The following is a 19549-nucleotide window of genomic DNA, read 5'->3' on the forward strand; positions in this document are numbered from 1 at the left end:
GGGAATCACCAGCTCTTTTCATCAGCTTTATCCAAGACACCATATGATTATTATATAATACAGTCTTTTTCATGTAGTTGTTTGCATAAGTTTGCCTGATTCATGTTAAACCGAACACTTGAGAGAAAGATGTACTAAGAATTTACTGGTTTTACACGATTGCCATTTTGCTTGCACGCTTGAGCTTAGGTGTTGTCTTTGCTTATTTCAGGACTGCCTCTGATTCACAGTCCAGAAAGAAGAAACAATCGTGTTAAGTTGAACGTTTGTCTGTAAGATTAAGAACAAAGCCATGCCAGTGCTTTCAGAAGACTCAGGTAACTAACTGCATGCTTTCTGCAGACCAGTGACTGAAATCTTGGTGTTCATGTTTCACACAGGAAATTCAAGCTGAAGTTAAATAGGAGGGAATTAAGATAATTGAATTAGACTGTTTTTTCCCTAATAATTACCTAAAAGAATACCAAGAAGATGGAGTATAAGAGATGAAAATTAATAAAGTTAGTCAGCTAACACCTAGTTTCATAAGAACCCTGGAGCTCCTGAGTATATGCCAGTAGAGAGGCTTCTATGGGCAAACTTGCACCTCTCGGTGTAACACGTGTGCTTATTAGAGATCAGCCCTAATATCTCTGCTGCTTCCTGTGCCTTAATATTTTCTGAGTAATTGTTGGTAATTGTTAATATTCTCTGTGTGACTTAAAAAGCAGTCATTCTGCTGAAGGCTTGCTTACCAGTTTCTCCAGTATGCTGCTCTTGGTGAAGCTGTATACACCAATGATGCTGAGCTTTGAAGCCAAATATGCATTCAAGTTCATGGAGATAATAGTCAATACAGCAGATTTTTCCAACTTTCCCCCTTTTTCTGTTTGTTTGGTTTGTTTGTTGCTAGGGTTTTTGGTTTGGTTTTGTGATGTGGGTTTTCTAATTATTACTGGGTTTGGTTTTGCTTTCCCAGTCTGGTCCATCAGAAAAAACCTAACGTGTATCTGGCCCTGTATGTTGCAAAATTGGGGTATTGATAATTTAAGCACCTTTCAGAAAATAAGCTACAAGCTTTGCTTCCACTGAAGTGGAAATCTACACCAGTCCTTTCCTTCTCTGGTCAAACCTGACTTCTAATAGGTCCCTTAGAGGAAGCAAGGGCAAGACAACACTTGTAAGCAAAGCTGCTGCAGAAGTATAGCTGGTAGCTGTGCAACAACGAAGTCTGCAGTGGCACTCTGATGACTCGAAAGTTTGTTGGAGAGCTAGCTGTTCTTGAAACAACAGACAATTAACATGGAGGGGGAAACTTTGAAACTTTTTAGGCTCAGGGTGAGGAGAAAATACTTCACAGAAAGAGTAGTTGGCAGTGGAATGGGCTGCCCAGGGAGGTGGTGGAGTCACCGTCCCAGGAGGTGTTAAAAAAAAAAGTTGGATCTGGCACTTGGAGCCATGGTTTTGTTGTCAGGAGGTGTTAGGTATTGGGTAATAAGTTGGAATTGATGATCTCTGAGGTCTTTCCCAACCTGGTTGATTCTAATGTCATCAAATAATAATATTGCTTTGGTAATTCTTGATTTAGCATGTGGAACAGTAGAAGATAACATGTGGGAAGATAAGCATAAATCTCTGCAAATTTACTGATCTGCAAGATGGCACCCAAGTAAATGTAGTTGATACGTATGCAGTAGAAGTGAGACATGCTATCTACAAAGCTTTTGTTCTGACTGGAATTTAAATTTAGGATTGCATGAAACTTTGGCCCTTTTGACATCCCAGCTAAGACCTGATTCAAATCATAAAGAGGAAATGGGATTCCTTACGGATGTCTTCAGTGAGAAAAGTCTCAGCTACCTGATGAAGGTAAAAGTTCTTTTATGAACGTATGTTTTCCTTGCAGTTTACTTACTACATTTCCTTGATTTATCAGCTGTTTAATTTGTTAAAGCTTTTTAATTTCTTTTTTTTTTTCAATTATATGCTCACCGAAGCATTATTTATTTAAAAGAAAACATTAAGGACTTTCATTGAGAATTAACATTGTGTTCAGGGAAAACGTTTCTGCCTCGACTGCAAAAATGCAGATAAAATGCCCCCTAACTAGAAGGCAGTGTGAAGTGCCTTCGTTTTTTCCCTTATGCTGCTGAAGTCTTAACAGATTTTATGGCTGTGAGCAAAAAGATAAGAATCCTAAACAAAAATAACCCCATGAGTGGCTATTTTCTGACACTTACCTCAGAAATATTCCAATGTGAGTGCGTTTATGAAGCTATCTATCTCCCTGTAGTAATATACCTGAATTTTCTTTTCAGATTCATGAAAAACTCCATCATTATGAAAGTCAGAGTCCAATTCCTGTTTTACACAGTGCAGCAGGATTAGTTGAAGATGTGAGTTAAAACTCTTGTCTCCTTATTTTCCTATTATAGTCAGCTTTTCTAGCAAATCCAAACTTTGCAGTTGTACTGTATGTGTTGTCTTCCCCAGCTGCCATTGGAATCCCTTGGCTAGTTTTACTCATGACTGATAAAGGAAATGAGAGCTCAAAAATATCTTGTTCCTGAAATTATATTAGTGCAATCACTTTTAAACTAAATGCTTAGAGGCTAGCGTCCTGATTCCTGATGATGTTTTCTTGCGCTGTCTGAAAAATGAAATAGATGCTGAAGCTTTCCTTTCTTTTAGGATTTGTGTGCTATTGATTTGGATTGGTTTTGGTCTGTGCACACTACTTTGAAGGATGACAGAAGCTAGCAAACACTTACCAGAAAGTAAGAGGAGTCCACCAATCAAAGTCACAAATTCTGAGGTTGTTAATTTTTTTTTTCAAAGGTAATAGAAGAATTGCAGACTGCCCCAGTGAATAATGAGGAAAAAGAGCTACTTCATCTGTTGTCAACACCACATCTCAGGGTAAAATACCCAACAGAGACCTTAAAGAAATTTCTTTGCAAAATTCCAAGTGTGTCTTGTAATGGAAAAGTTACGTCAGAATCCCTAAAAAGAAGGAGAAACCTCCTACAAACTATAGTTACATTTTACTGTGACATTCTTGCACAGGCTTAAGGATATAAAAAGGACTGAGAAAACAGTATAGACCTTTCATGCATAATAAACCAAGTAGTTTTCCCTCCCCTCCTTAATGTTTTCTGAGGGAGCAGAAAAGGATATAACTGCTGAACTTTTTGCTTTCCACAGTCCACCTCCATCTCATAAATGTATTTAGGTTGAGCTTTGCTATTGCCTGTATTGACTTTAAACACTGATATAGACTGATACACGGTTTATGTGATGGGCAGGGTAATTGCTAAATCCCCTTTGGGGAATTTATGGTGAGGGTGGGAAGAAAGGTTTAAGTTTGCTGTAATGTTGAAATGTGAGAACTGAAACTGTAATATTGCAGGGATACGTTACTGGTTTGTACTTCCTTTGTGCAGGCAATGCTTGTAGTACATGACACTGTAGCACAGAAGAACTTTGACCCAGCCCTTCCGCCTCTGCCTGATAACTTCGATGATGATTTCGATGAGGAATCGGTGAAAATTGTTCGGCTAGTGAAAAATAAAGAACCTCTGGTACATATAAGATAAACCATCCCTTGTTGGAAAACTGTAGTACAAAATGTTTGATGTGAGTATGGAGGAGATACATGAAGATGCCATCAAATAGTCTGAAAAAAAACTAGGAGTGTTCTGAAGGTAATAAAATTCCGTTAAAAAAAAAACTTTGGTAAATACACCTTCACAGTTTTGCATGAGACGCTTTATAGGCATGGGTTTCTAGGGCCAGTTAATGTGGGAATGTATATGCTTATTATACAGCTAAATTGTAGCTAACATGAAATGAATTAATACCTTTATTAGCATGGAAGTCAGTGATAGATGGTGAGAGTATATATGATAGCTGTAGGTAAAAGTATTGACAAGGTACTAATTTTATATGAATGGAGGTGTTGATTTGCTAAGGAAAACAATTGTGTTGGGGAAGAAATCTGCTGAAGTGCTTTTTTGTATATTGTATAAAGATTCAGAACACAATCGGAGAAAGTGTCTTGTAAGAAATTCTCTTTTGCACACTTGAGTGATTTCTGATCACCACAGTGATACAGACATTGTAAGCACTGGGCAGGGCTGGCAGAAAGGAAGGTGTGTGCATCTTTCACAAACACATGAAAGTGAAAAGTTGGGTAATCGTGAAAATTGTCAAGGAGGAAGACAATTTGTAGGACAAATGTATTTCCAGTTTCAAAGACACATTCCACCTTGCATGTTATTGGACAACTCACTGCGTTCTCACCAAATTTCTTCTGGTCGTTTCTCGAGGAGGTGCTCAGTGTGTATGTTTGGGGATTATGTTTTACTTTTATTTCAGGGTGCTACCATCAGAAGAGATGAACACACAGGAGCTGTGATTGTAGCAAGGATCATGAGAGGTGGTGCAGCTGATCGCAGTGGTAAATTTCTGAAGAGGATTTAAAATTGTGGTTGTGAACTTCTAAAACTTCCAGAATTGTGCAAGCACACACACTGTACGCACATACCTAGAGCAATAAACTCTAACTAAATCTAGTGGCTATTCATTCCCAAACCAGCCCTTTTGGCACAGGTGTTTATATATGTATAGTGGGCTTTGATTTTTAAAAAAAGGAAGGTAAGAGCCTGTTGAAATCCTAACAGGCAGCTGTTACGTATCAAGTCTGAATGAGCATGTAGGGTCCCTGCATAGTCGATGGAGGGAGATGAATGTTGCTGGAGAAAAATCACGCCAATAAACTTTAGAGTGGGCTAGGTCAATGTCAATGCTGGAATTGCCTGTCTTGGCTATAAAGGGGAGCCTGCATGTTAAGTTCATTTGACAACTGAATTTCTGGTGTCTAGTGGTGGGGGAGATACTGTCATTCCGCATGCTCTCAGGATCTACAGGGTTAATTCACACATTATTTGACCTTCCATTTTCTAGAAGGTAATTATCTAGATTTTATTAAATAAGATGAACTGACTTTATATGAGATTTAGACTGCAGGCCTCATGCACCCTTTTTTTATTTAAATATGAGTAATTCAGTCCCCAAATTAATGAATTACTGTAATGAAAAGTAATTTTCTCATTACAGCTTTCTTCTTGATGATTATTGTTTTTCAAACTTAGTGTAAGCTGATAAATATAATATGAAATTACTAGTGTGCATTTAGCATTTCTCTATTTCATCAATAATCTGTTAATTTAATTAGGTATGTTTTTCTCTAAAATAGCTGATAGGAAAAAAATGCCAACAGAGATGAATGCAGTGTAAGCTTTAGAAGAAAGAAAATACTGAAATTAACCTTTAGTATTTTGATTTATTCAGTGTATCATGTGTTGTTTTCTATTTGCTGAGAATTTGTCAGTTAACAGTAGTTAAATAGTACAAGTACAACGTTTCTTACTGAACTGGAAAAACAAGCCTAAAAACTTAAAAGGGCCTCTTCGTGCCTTGTTAAAATAAAGTGAGTCTAACATCCCTTCTGGGACTGTGTAAGTGTTGGTATGTCAATTGATGGCCATGTTATCCCTGCCTGTATATACTCAGTAGCAGGTCTCCTGTTGCTCTGATCACCTTCACAAAGCTATTCCAGTTTTGTGTTCTTTGCACTGATCCAAATATAGAGGCAGTGATTTTCCAGAGCATCTTCCCACGTGCTCTTTATCTCCACAGTGGTCTCTTATGAGATTGTGCTGCACACAGACAAAAAAGCCATGTGGCATAAGGGCAGGAGAAGGCATTAGGCTCTAGCAAGAGGTCCATTAAGCTAGGGGAGCAGGGAGATAAGGTACATGCTAATGATTTAGGGCAAATATCAGAGGAGCGACACTTTCCAGTTTGTAGACTTGTTTTGATTTACTTACTTACTTACCATCTTTTCAGGTCTTGTCCATGTTGGAGATGAACTAAGAGAAGTCAATGGCATTGCTGTGCTTCACAGACGACCAGAAGAGATAAGTCACATTTTGGTCTGCACTCATTTTCTTTCCAAGATCATGTTTGTTGGGTGATGGAGTAATTACAATAGATGAAGTTTAACCATGACCTTAAAATACATCTAGAGCTAAAAGATGTCATCCCTGCTTGTCTTTACATGGAGAGTTTTTCTTCTCCCTGTGAATTAGCCTTCTGCTTTTGACTTCAAAAACATCTGTGAATTGAATTGGTAGCAAGGAGGATAAAAATGTAAAGTTATATGTTGCTCTGTCGAGAACTTCCCTTTCATGCTTTGTTTGACAAACAAACTGCAAATGAAAAGTGCATTCCTAGAAGATAAGCAGTTTATTCATATCATTTGTTAGCCACCTGAAGAAAGTCTCAGCTGTGTGTTCAATAGAGCTGTCAGTCTGTTCTTTAACAGCAGATTCATTGCAACATAAGAAAATTCTTGCTTCAACATTCTTTCAACATCAATACCTACAAATTTTGGTAGAAAGTGGTGTAGCTTAGGCTTATTTGTCTCTGAGTTCCATCTTGTGGCTTGGTTTTCCCATGCCTTGGTGCGGAGTGCAGTTAGGGACACAGTAAGAATGGCAGCACTAGGAAACTGAAGTATCTGGCGTCACCTAATTTAATTGTAGATCAAAATAGTCTTTAATGAGGAGAATAACTGCTTTGGTCTGGTGGAGGGGGTGCGATTAAAAAACATCTTTTGAAATAATGTGTATAGTTTTATTTGTGGGGACCCTGGGGTGCTATTCATCTGTCCCACTGTAAATGCCTGCAATGTAAGAATTTCTTTTCACAGTTTTTTTTCAGCGAGAGCTATACATATTTATTTTTCAATCTGTGCAAAATAGGAGGCTTTCCTGGGACATGGTTCATCTAATCCAAAGTAAAGCATCTAAACTGTATTAGATAAACCTATTGCAGATTACCAAAGCACCTAATTTACTATAATTGAAATTTACTAGGACAGATTTTTAGAGTGAAAGTAGATGTTTACATTTCAGCCTAGCCAGTTAGCCACCATGTGGGAAAATGTAACGATCTTTTTCAAAGCAGCACTTTAAAATGCTTGGTCTGCAAGTGTGTTGTACTAAAGGCCACAGAAATACTTTGTGCCCTGTGAACTGTAATCCAGAAATAAATGCAGTTGCTAAAAGCAAATGAAGGAATTTTAATGCAGGTCTTCGTATGTTCTAGTCAGGTAGTTACTGTGGATGTTTCTGTGGGGAGAACAATGTTGTGGATGATTGATGGAACAGCAGGATTGTTCCTGCAATGAAGTTAAATAGTGAATTTACTCAGTGTGTTCTTAGAATAAGAGACAGACACTAGCTTCTAATCTGGAATTTGAATAATCTGCATTGTGTCTTTGTCCTGCTCTCAAAGTAAAAAATATTTCTCTCTTTCTCAGGCTCAGTCTCAGGGATCAATAACATTAAAAATAATTCCAGCCATCAAAGAAGAAGGTCATCTAAAAGACAGTAAGGTGTGCAGCTTACTGAAATACTGAAGCACGCATTTTGGTATTTACACAATTCTGGCATCTCTTCAAATGCAAAATTCCTGCTATTTCAGTAAGGAGTGTCACAGACTCATAAGTGAATAGTAGAGTGGTTTCTTGAAAAACGCAGTGCCCTCTTATTCAGTGGAATTACTTGGATGACTTCCTTGTCATCCTGGCATGTGTTCTTTCGTAGCGTTTCCAAAATCTAGCCTCTTCTTTCTGCTCACACAACTAGAACTGGTGTTCCTGCCGTTGTCATCTTACTGCAACATCTGATCTCTCTCCCTTACTGCTGGGCATTTTGCCACTCACTTGAGTCAAAGCAGACCTATTTGAAAATAGATGCATCTGTCATTTGACCCCCACTAGCCCACTGCCAATACTGACACCCTTCTCTGAGTCCTTCATTTGTTCTTCTCAATCAGCAGTGACCTACTGTTCAACCGGTTCCTTCCAGGATTCCTCTGTCAACCTCTGCTTCTCTGCTCCCAGTTGCTGAATTTTTCCTTGAAGCAACGTAAATCACTTTGAAAAGTAGTTCTACTGTGATGTGTTAAACACTGATAAGATACAAATCCAAAGCTGAATAGTACATTTTGATACATTAAGGGAACATTTTGAGGACAGTCATTATAATTAAGCAATTTTGCAATAAGCCCTTTTATTGTTTTCTCCCTTTTTTTTTTTTCCTTTGTTGCATTTCAAACTTACATAGACAGTGAAGTGTGTTTCTTGGGACTTCGATCTTTGAGGCTCATGTTCCACAATGTTGATACACAATGACTGGGTATATGCTTGGAAGTTAATTTATTTTTCTGCTTCAGTGCATGTTTCTTGAAAAATGTAGATGCATCTTGCTAGGTTTTGGTATTTTTGTGTGCCATAAAGCATAAAAGGAGAGATTAAGAGTATACATTGGTAACAGTGTAAGCACTGGGAAGAAGACTTTTAAGGATAGTTTGGAATGCCAAATGGGACAAGAAACGATGTGTTACTCTCCTTTAAGGTGTTCATGAGGGCGCTTTTCTGCTATAATCCCAAAGAAGACAAAGCCATTCCTTGCCAGGAGGCTGGGCTGCCATTTAAGAGACGACATGTCTTAGAAGTTGTAAGCCAAGATGATCCCACATGGTGGCAAGCAAAGCGTGTTGGAGATACAAACCTCAGAGCAGGACTGATCCCCTCAAAACAGTTCCAAGAAAGGTTTGTCAATGGAGATTATAGATTTTATTTATTTTTTTCACATACAGTGTCACACTGATTTTATGCTACTTTTTTTTTTTCCACAGGAAATGAAGGGCAGGATCCTGCCAGGGTGAATACCAGGTGCTTTAGAGGAAGGTGCTAAAAAGCTGCATCTTCTCGAACTATATAATAAACCTCCTAGCTTTCCTTGGTTAGATTGCCACTGACTTAATGCTTTGTAGAATGAGGACAGAAGCTGTGGCTGAACAAACACATATAAAATGAAATGTGAAATGTCAGTCTCTTGACACTCTTGGTTTATGGAGACACTGTATTTCGCAGACTTGTACTTCCATTGTATGAGAGGAAATGCTGATTTATGTTAACAACTTTCGATTTACACATGTGGAAGTAGTAGTTGAAAAAAAAAAGTATATCAGATCTTTCTTATGGCTCCTAAGAGTATTTGCCTTGGGCCTGGATACCTTCTGGAGCCTGAAGTTCCTCTATTTTCACAAGAGTATCTTACAAAGCAAAAATAGCCCTCAAGTCTTCTTATATTGACAGTAGAGAAGCCTTATATTTAAGAAGGAATCTGATTTAGGCCAATGATCTCAGGTGATTCTTCCTCTGGATTACTGGATGTGTTTTATAGGATTGTAGCTGTTAAAGGTGGGGTACCTAAGAATTAAACAGGTCTGATTCTGTTGCTGGCCTCCAATGTATGCATTCATCCTCTGATGGACTTGGATCTACTAAATGAATGCTTCTTTGAAATACTTGGAAAATCCTGCCTGAACAGCTGTATCCTTCCTGTGCATGCATATGTATACCAACAGATGCTTCTGTACTGCAGGCCTTTTTTTTTTCTCCCTTTTCTGGTTTGTAAACTATATTTCAATGTATGCAAGAATACAGAGATTGTTTCAGCGAATTGTTTCCCTTGAGCAACTGTGTAAATGGCTGAGCATCTTTTTTATTTGTAATAACAAATGTTGGAGGGGGAAAAAACAAAACCAAAAACCACACCTGGGAAGAAAATATAGTTTCCTTTGCCAGCAGTGAGGTGTTTCTGAAGGCTGGATTTTGTGCTGGGTGGTTGGGGCTTTATTTGGTGCTGTGTTTTTGAGGCAGAGCAGGTGGGGATTTTGAGCAAATGCAAGCCCAGGAGATTAGGATTTGAGCTCTAGTTCATGATTTTAGCACTTCAGAAGCTGTGTAAATTGGTTTGTTTAGCACTAAGTAACAGAAAATGCCAAACTGATCTGGAAGTCAGTGGATAATTTCTAAATATGCATAGTTGCAACGATCATTTCGGACAAAGGTTATCTACTTTTGATCTCTTATTGAGATGAGTAGTTTTAGGATTGTGGCAGACAGGAATTTTGCCTGTCTCTTTTGTAAAAATGGCAACTAAAAATTGGATTCTTAGCAGACTTAGAACGGAGTAGAGTAAAATAGTTGTTGCTTTCTTAATCTTGTGGAAAACAAAAGTAGGATGAGGAAAAGGAAATAGGGGAAAAAAACTGATGAAAGTAACATGTTACTGATTTCTGTGCTGTGATGGATGAAAGCCTAAACTGGATTAGAATCTTCGTAGTGGCTTATCAGGAGCCGTCTGGGATGGTCATAGTTTTAAAGAAAGTATTTTAAAATGCTGAATCAGAAAGGTTTTGTAGTTTAAGGGAAAGCATTTTCAATGCTATTACATGCTTGTAAGTTCTTTCAAGTTCAGAGTTTGTGGCTAAAATCTAATTATTTTCTGTGTAGACGATTGACTTATAGAAGGACAATGGGCACTCTGCAGCATCCCAGGACTGCGACAAAGCCGTTATGTAAGTCTGCTTTGTTCCTTCAGTGATGTCTTTGTCAATGCCACTCGGTCAGTATTTTTCTGTTATTTCAATAATGTGTTTGAATATGCTTTGTGCCATTTTTCACTGATTGATTTGCATGGGTTCAAGCTGCCACATGAGAGGATTTGGGTTTGAGCTTTATCAAGTGATGCTAGTGCCTGTTGCTCTTTTAAAAAGCGTGGCTGTTCCTCTCCTTATTTTAAAGAACATGAGGCCTTACTTGCTGGTTAGTGTTGGTTTTTTTGTTTGTTTGGTTTTTGTCTCCTTCCTATGATTTGAAACTTGAAAGCTGCGAAAGTAGCCCAGTGCATGCTTCTTGAAATTCTTACAGGAGTACATGAAATGACTGTGCTCACATTAAAATAAACTGTAGCTGTAAGAAGGGTGAAAATCACTGGAGCTGGCAACACCATCTGCATTTAGTGTTATAAGACAGAGCTGGCCTTGAGTAGACTTTAAAGTGATTGTTTTTGACAATTCTGAAGCATCTGTCAATAAGTTACACAAACTGCTACTTATGATGAAGTTGCTATTGAGATAAAAGGTGGAAGACTATCACATTCCTCTTGCTGTTGGGTATTTCAGCACATCTATTTTTGATGTGTGGAGGGCAGCCTTGTGACTGTGTGAAATCAGACACTGTGCTAAGAGTGCTGCCCTCGCATAGGCTAGGAGTCTGGGAACTTGAGTAACATCAGTGAGCTTCTGACCTGAGGTGCATAGCACATCTCATGAAGAGGTTCAGGTGTTCTTATGCTGTAAAGAGGGGGAAGATGTGCAACCAAATTATAAAATAACATTGCTAATGTGAACAAAGCTTTTCCAAAGTAGGTTCCATTACACTGTGTTAGGAGGCGGATAATTAGGATTGTTACTGAGGCATTTTCTCAGATGTTCTGGAGACAATTAGGCTCATAACTGGTTATAATACTGAACTTTAGCAAGAAAGTATTCAATTGATAAGGGTACATTACTGTATATTTTTTAAAGATAGAAAAGCCTGTTAAGCAAATCAGCCCAGAAGAACATTTCTTTCCATTCCCTCTAATTGTACTGTATCATTTGCCAGTCTTTTAATATCACACCAACTCTGCCTTTCATGCTAACTACAGATGATCAGTCTTCTGATAAAGGTAGGTACCCTCCTAATGAATTTTTTGTCTGAATATAAACAAACAATGTGTTTTCTAAAATAATTGCTAAGCCCGCAAGCAAAGGGAATAATACATGTAGCTTGTTCCTGCAGCAGTTTCTTCCTGACTTACTATTTAATCTAATTTGAATTGATATCATAGGTAATAAATTGCAAATTTACTCCTGATTCAAGAGAAATTATTTGCTTCTGATATGCATTGATGCATTGAAAGAGTTGCAAGTTAAATGCAGTCTTTATATCTGTTTTTTTCTTTATCTTTTGTTTGGTTTTAATACAGAAATATTGGAGTTTAACATTTGAGAGCACCTGTATCAATCCAAATTTATTTTTCTTCACTGTTCATTTGGACTGGATTGTGTGTTACTTTCATTATGAGCAACTGTGGTGAGCTCCTGCAATTTGACTGTACCACAAGCCTTTCCAAATATCATGTATTTTCTGTTCAATTATGCATGCTGTAATTTTTTTCACGTTAGACATACTTATTGGGAATAATACTCCAAGTACTGGTGTTCCATCAGCTCAGTGAAAGTACTCATCTTACTCTGTAATTAGCTGTGACTGGTATACCCTATCCAAGTACAAGTGTAAAACTAAAGCCTACCTTTCAGCCACAGAGAACAGTCTCTGATCTTAGCTATGGATAGGTGTGTATTGCTGCTAGTGTCTTCTGTTAACGTAGGTACAATGTTTTATGAGTATACGTTGCTTGATTACATACCTTCATGCAACTATTCATTAAACAAAGCTCTTTCTCTGGATTGCTACATTTTGTTAAAAGATTTAAGCTGCATATATGCTTTTGTCTGGGGTTAGGCATGTCCCAGAGCTATCCACTTAAAATGAGTAGAGTTCTTTGGTTATTGCAGGGCATGGCACAGGTGCCTAAGTTTTAACATGCAGATTGAGGAGGTAGGTTCCTTCTTTTAACATAGATTTGTATGCTATTTTCTAAACTTGCATACAACAAAAGCACCAGATTCTTACCTTTCTAATAAAGGATTAATAAGCAGTAAGTTAGTCAATATGGTAGTATTTAGAAATCATATTTCAGTCATCTCTGATTCCCTTCTTTCAAGACCAAATGGTACTGAAAGGTCAGAAGAGATTCTTACACAATAATACCCAATTAGGAAGTCATTAAAAAACTGCTAGCAAAGCAGATAAGTTTCATGTCATTAATACTTGTGCACATAACACAGCATATAAAACTTCCCCTTTCCCCACTGGTGAGCCAGACTGGTATTGCAGGCAGAGTTTAAGATACCTCTCTCTTCTCCTCTCCCTGTCCTTTCCCCTGTGCCCTTCCTCCCTGCCTCACCTTCCCCCCCAAATCTGCTTCTAATTTACAGAAGATTGTGACTGTGAAGGATACTTCAAAGGACAGTACATAGGTGAGACACAAAAATCCCTTTCTTATTCCCTCCGGGTGGGAGCAGGTGGAGAAAACAAACCCAAAACATCACATGAAAAAAAGGCCTCTCAGTTAAAAAAAAAGATAGCTTGGTAACATTAATTTTTAATTGATTAATAAACTAGATTACCTCTGTGCTGAAGCATAATTAGACCTTGGCATAGCCAACACTTGGCAACTCAAGGTGGCAGGAAGGGGTTTTATTACAGATTGGGTGCTTGGTTTTCTATCTGAGATGCAAATCTTTCATCTATAAGATTAGCATGTGGGCACTGATTTGATTATTAAAAAAATTGTGTGTAAATCCTACTCAAAACCACAGTGACTTATAACTGAACAAGCTTGAAAACTTAGACAAGTGGAGAGGGTTTAGTATCTTTCTGTTTCATCTACAGCTGGTTTACGCAGGAGCTTTAGATTAAGTCGTAAAGAGAAGAACAATTTGAATGAAGGAAAGCAAGTAGAGCAGGCAGATGCAGCAGAGTTCCTAACGTATGAAGAAGTCACAAAATACCAGCAACAGCCTGGTGAACAGCAGAGGCTGGTGGTTTTGATTGGTAAGCTATGCAATAGGTTCAGTATTTTTCACATACCTTACTTTTCCCTTATCACCTGCACTCTGGGAGGTTTTCTATAGATGTTTAGTTTGGAGTTGGTTTTCTGTTTCTGGTGCCTTTTGGGGTATTTTTTGTTTGTGTTTTTTGTTTGTTGTGGTGGTGGTGTTTGATTTTGTTTAGTGTTTTTGTTTGTTTGTTTAATAAACACCACAGTTTTACATTATATTAACAACAAAACCAAACCAAAACACTTACCAAATCATTGCAAAACTAACCATGTAAGGCTCTTTCTCAGTGTTCAATTTCCCATTAGTTCTCACTCAAACACATGCATGCTTACACTGTCAGAGTAATTAATGAAAAAAGGTAGTTAAAAATAGCTAACAAAATTTTGCATGCAATTTTAACTCAGTATGCTTAGCAGGTTTGTGTTAGGGCAGTTTCCCAGGATGTCTCAAGGACAGCTCATAAAAGTGCCTGCTAACATCATGGATTTTCTGACTTGGTGCTGACAGATGTTTGCAGGCTGTTCAGGGATTTGGGCTTCTTCCCTGATGATGTTGTTCAAACATGTGGCAGGTTATAAGGTCTCTTTATGTATAAGTTTCTTTAAGCACACTTCTGTATCATACTGTTTGTGTGAAATTGATGCTATTTATTCTCAGTGCAGTACTTCATTCCACAGAGAAATCTGTCAGTCAGTTTTATTTTATCAGGTTGTTTGGGGGCCAAATTAAGTGAGCTCAAGCAGAAGGTTGTGTCAGAGAACCCACAGGAGTATGGTGTTGCAGTTCCACGTGAGTAAAATTTACTGACTTTTGCATGCTGCAAATTTATTCCATAAATGCGGTATAAGAGTGTGTTGCTAGCTGCACTGATGAATGGCAATTTGATTTGACTATTGTTTATATACATATCTCAGAAGTGCTTTAGATTGATTTATTTTTTTAATACACTGTATTTGCCCTTAATAGTGGAATAGATCACCACATAACGTGGCATGTATGCACTTTTTCCTAGATACAACCAGGTCAAAGAAAAGTCATGAGAGAGAGGGAGTAGAATACAATTTTGTCTCTAAGCAATCATTTGAGACAGATGTGCAGCAAAACAAGTGAGTTAATTTTAAAATACTGGCATGCTTGACTGTATTTCAAAAATACTGCTAGTTAAGTTTTATGTCATTTTAATAATAAAATCGGGGGCTAGCTCTGTTAGAAGGGTTTGACTTTTCAAACCTCTTTATTAAAGACCTCTTTATTTAGTCTGGACTGTTAGCATTAACTCAAATTTAGTAACAAGCAATTTAGGGACAACAGAGAACTGGTAGGATCACAAGTTAAAATTTAGTAGTATGATTAGTCGGAATTTAATCTAGTGAAAGTAACAGATGTTTAGCTGGCCCTACTTAATCATCATTTAATATGAGTAACAAGTTTTATTTATAAGTCCACTTTTTAGTGTGTTGGAATCAGTGGATATGAAGGGCTTTAATTTTGAGTGTTTCCTGAAAGCATAGATTTTTTTTTTTTGGCTAGTTTCCCAGAAGATGGAAGAATTGGCATCCGTTTCCTTGCCAACTTTGCTCTGTTCTCAGAGAAAAACATCCTATGTCTTCTGTTAGGCTTGAACATCAGTCAGCGGAATCAATGAAACTTCTTCCCCTCTTGGTCAGTAGTGCTGAAGGGCTGTTAGTGACATTGCTACGAAATAACCAAGAGGAGGGGAAAAAAAAGGCAGAAAAGAATGTCCTCTTTTTTTTCTTCTTTTCCCCTCCCCTGATTTTCTACCGGCTTCCCTCCCCTTCTTCCATTTGAATACTGTGATTTCAGGAAAAGTTTTAAGTTGTATGTTCTTTTTGGATGATATTTCAAAATATGTTGACTTTTTAGATTTGTGGAACATGGAGAATACAAAGAAAATCTGTATGGTACAAGTCTTGAGGCAATCCGGTCTGTGATGGCTAAAAAGAAGGTTTGTTTGGTGGATGTGGTACCTGAAGTAAGTTATGCAGTTTTTAAAGAAAGCAAATATTTCTTTCTGGGCTACCAGCCTGAGTAGTTGATGTTGTCCACCATTTGTGGTCACTTGCCTTGCAAAGAACAATGATGCTCTCAGAATCTGTGTTTCTAACAGATAGTCAGCAATAAAAACAAGTGGAATAGGGTCTTAGAAAGCACGGCAGTGTTTACAGTTCTAGGTGCCTAGAGCATAAATGAGGGTTTTCATTCTTGTTTCTTCCTATTGCTTCTGAAGCAAAAGGAAGTGTTGTAACCAGTGCCAGTATATCTGCTCGTAATCTCTCCATACTGTGAGTTTATCTTTGATTTTTTTGATTCATATTTTGTAGCTGAACTAGGAAAATACTTTCTTTTGAAAGCAAAAAGTTAATGTGGTCAGATGTATAGTGTGCAGGACTTTACATCAGAGTGTATACTAGTAAAACCGTTGAACCCAGCTTGAGTAGATCATTGATGTATAACCAGAAAAAAAAAATAATAATCTGTTCACAGGCAGTAAAGCAGTTGAGGACTCCTGAGTTTAAGCCTTATGTTATCTTTGTGAAGCCTCTCATTCCAGAAAAGAAAAAACAGGTCTTAAAATATCCCATGTCAGAAGAAATCGCAGCCCCCCTTGTAAGTATTCTAACTTTAATGTCTTTTTAGATATGAGGAAAGTATTTGGAGTAGCATTTCTGCAATATGGAAGAGCTCCTTTTCCATGCTAACAAGGGTCAGAATGTGGCACTAAGTTGGTCCTGCGCACATACAGTGACAGGAACTTTAGCTGGAACTTCAGATTAAGATCTTCTGACTCTTAAAACATGACTCTGTAATATGAAGTAAAGTGCATGTCTTCCAGCTGTACATCGTTCAAGGCTGCAGCAGAGGAAGCTGCTGCTGAGCTCAGATAAACTTAATTATTCTACTTCTAATTATTTCTGATGAGCAGCCCCATCAAATGGTAAGGCCATTGTGGATATCTTGTAAGGACCAAACCTAGACCAACTGCAAATTGGCACTGTGTTAATGCAAAGAGAAATACCAAGAGTGCATCGTGTCATTAACCTGAACTGAAATTTATATGTAACAGAACATTGTTCATCCGGTAAGTTTTCATGCAAGCCCTTAAAATTATTGAGCTTGAGGACAGTGGTTCCAGCATTCATTTGAGCTTGAGGACAGTGGTTCCAGCATTCATTTGAACTTGAGGACAGTGGTTCCAGCATTCATTTGAACTTGAGGACAGTGGTTCCAGCATTCATTTGAACTTGAGGACAGTGGTTCCAGCATTCATTCTCAATTTTTGAGTGATTTCCAGGTGTTAGCTTAGGCAGCACACAGTGTCACCATCTTACATCCCTCTTGTAACGTTTTGCTTTTCCCTTTCCCTGTCCTGAATTTTTGAAGTAGCCTACCAATTCCAGCAGTAGCACACCACTCTGTTGTAATCTCTTAACATACCTTTTCCTAAGGGTATCAGCTCTTGTTTAATCTCCTTTCAAAGTAATTCCTTACTGTGCTAATATAGTAAAGTGCTAGTAATTTTCATGCCATCTTCTTGCATTGATCAGCAGGATGAAGAACAGCAGGAAATTATTAATTCAGCAGCTTTCATTGAAGAGCAATATGGTCATTTAATTGACACTGTACTGGTGAAAGAAGACCTTCAGAGTGCATGCAGTCAGCTGAAAACCATGTTAGAGAAACTAAACAAGGATGCATTTTGGGTGCCAGTCAACTGGGTTAGGTCGTAGCTTATTATCATCTGTTTAAGGGAAAGATTGTATAAAACTATCTTATAAATATATATGAAAAGGAAAACATGTCAAATTCACTTCCAAATTGCTGGTCTATCTGAAAGGTAATAAAGACTGTATGAGAAAAACAACACAGTCAAAACCTGACATTATCTTCCGGAATCAAAATCTTTAATAAGCAGCTGTCATTTAAAAGTGAATACTCAGACTAAACAGAAGTAAAATATTGGAGTAACTTTTAGACTGTACATAGCACATTTTGTACAGTGAAGTGTCAGAGAAGGCCTACACTTCAATGTGTTTAAGTAGTGCTAGAGCAATAACCAGCTGGGATTTTCATCTTTTCACCCCAAATTTTGTGGCTAGAGTTGAGGCAGCCAAACTTTTTAGAAATCAGTATGCCTACAGAATAAGCTGCTTCAGCTAGGTGGGAGGGATGACCCTGCAAGAGTGCTTACACCACCTCAGTTCCTCAAAAGTTCAACTGGCTATCAGGCCAGCAGAACAGATCCCTTCACTCGGGATTATTCAGTTGCAAATCCTTTACAATTAGACCCTAAAACTAGGCCAGTGTAAACTGTAGCTCTCTTAGTGGCTGAGATACAGTTCTCTTCTTATGTCTGTCCCCACATTTTCCAACACCTCCAAGCTGTCTTGCACAGCTATTAATCTGATCAGCCATAGCTTGTGCTCACTTTCCCAATCTCTTCCTCCTGATACAGGACAAATGTTAACCTGTGAGCAAGAGACTTTTTTTTTTTTAGTCTGCCTGTAAATAACTATTCCTGCTGAAAGGAGGCTGAAGTACCAAGTGTTTCAGCTACATCCTGCTAGCATGTATGACTACATTTTCCAAATCAGGTAAAGGTTTCCAGAGCATCTGATCAGCCACATTGTCTTGAAGAAATCTTGACTTTCAGAACACTTTGTATGTATTTCAGGAGTTGAATATACAGGATGTTTTAGAAGGGTGTCAATAAGAAAATGCAGATAGATGATTCTGGAAGTGCCTATGCTTTATACTTGTTTGAAAAAAAATGAGTATTGTACATGTGCATGTTAGCTTACATCAGTTTGTTTGCCACTGCCTGCTGAGATCAAATCCTTCCTATGTACTCTGCCTGTTAACAGGACCTTTTGGAGCACCAGTCTTATTCCTTGCACCTTAATCGTGTTAACAGTAGGATGTTATTATTTTTTGCAATGCATTTAGCAAAAGTAACAACATTGCATATTAAAAGCACATTTCTTATATACAAGTGTCACTGAGTCTATATTAACCAAAGCCCACAAAATTGTGTAGGACAGTCACCTGCATCCCCCTTCTCTGGGTTAGCTTGGTGGTACTTTGATGTCTTTAGTATATAGTACTTGCATGATCAGCCAGTGTTGCCTTTTTTCTAAACAATAAAGGCTAGGGTTTGTGTGGGTTTTTTTGTCTGGAATGGGATACAAAGTATGTGAAGTTAAAAAAATGTCCATTGTTGGCTGCCATTTACAAACAGATATCCATGTAGTAAGAATGTGCTAAAATACTAGTTTATTTTGCCCTTTCAGATAGTATTGAGAATTTAAGGAGGAGCAAGAGAAATACAGGGGACAGTTACAAAGATGCTTTCCTCTTTCAGCTATTACTGCTAATAAAGCCAAGCCTGTGAGCATCTTCAATTCCTAGACAGCAGAAAAACCTGCCTAGGATTCAATGGCTTCCAAAACTTGCAGTGAAAAGGTGGCAGAGACTGTTCCTGAAATAAGGTTCCATTTCTGTAATGTAAAAGCAAGGTGGTTCTTCAGGTAATCTTATTCAGAAACAGAACAGTGAGGTTTATTGTTGGGCCCTAACTCAAATGAGTATTTCTGCTTAGACAACAGAAAGATTGTCTTGAATTTTCATTATGGTAAAATAATGGCAATATTTAGTGAGACTATCAGAATAGAGTAGCGACAAAATTCAACTTCAGCAAAGCAGCCACTAGCATTAAGACCACAGGGGTAGCCCTTCAACCCAGACTTCTAACTTCATTTTGTTCTAGAAAGTGTTTCCCATGCTCCTGTTTATAACTTCCTAATAGTTCTATTTTTCTTTTTTTTTAATTAGCTATACAGTTAACAGGTATGTTTTGAAAAAATCCCAAAAATTTATTCAGTTTTACATTAAAATA

At 37.8% G+C, this 19549-nt stretch overlaps 1 protein-coding gene across 1 annotated transcript; it reads left to right on the forward strand.

The window, feature by feature from the left end:
• The first annotated feature begins 292 nt into the window (after window positions 1–292).
• MPP3 (MAGUK p55 scaffold protein 3) lies at window positions 293–17384 on the forward strand. The gene is made up of 18 exons (XM_054396834.1): window positions 293–317; window positions 1730–1848; window positions 2298–2375; window positions 2818–2898; window positions 3423–3560; window positions 4357–4438; window positions 5890–5975; window positions 7367–7441; window positions 8466–8662; window positions 10415–10479; window positions 11613–11633; window positions 13009–13050; window positions 13466–13627; window positions 14344–14424; window positions 14648–14741; window positions 15520–15628; window positions 16141–16263; window positions 17202–17384. The coding sequence occupies exons 1-18, from the start codon at window positions 293–295 to the stop codon at window positions 17382–17384; spliced, it is 1761 nt and encodes a 586-aa protein (XP_054252809.1).
• Window positions 17385–19549: the final 2165 nt, after the last annotated feature.

This window comes from Indicator indicator, chromosome 39 (genome assembly GCF_027791375.1).
Source record: "Indicator indicator isolate 239-I01 chromosome 39, UM_Iind_1.1, whole genome shotgun sequence".
Taxonomy (NCBI): domain Eukaryota; kingdom Metazoa; phylum Chordata; class Aves; order Piciformes; family Indicatoridae; genus Indicator; species Indicator indicator.

Excerpts from the sequence above, each read along its gene's own strand:
- MPP3 (XM_054396834.1), top strand. The coding sequence starts at position 293 with ATGCCAGTGCTTTCAGAAGACTCAG. Across the intron at positions 1,849-2,297 it reads GTCTCAGCTACCTGATGAAG|ATTCATGAAAAACTCCATCA; the intron begins GTAAAAGTTCTT and ends TTTTCTTTTCAG. Across the intron at positions 13,051-13,465 it reads CTTCAAAGGACAGTACATAG|CTGGTTTACGCAGGAGCTTT; the intron begins GTGAGACACAAA and ends TTTCATCTACAG.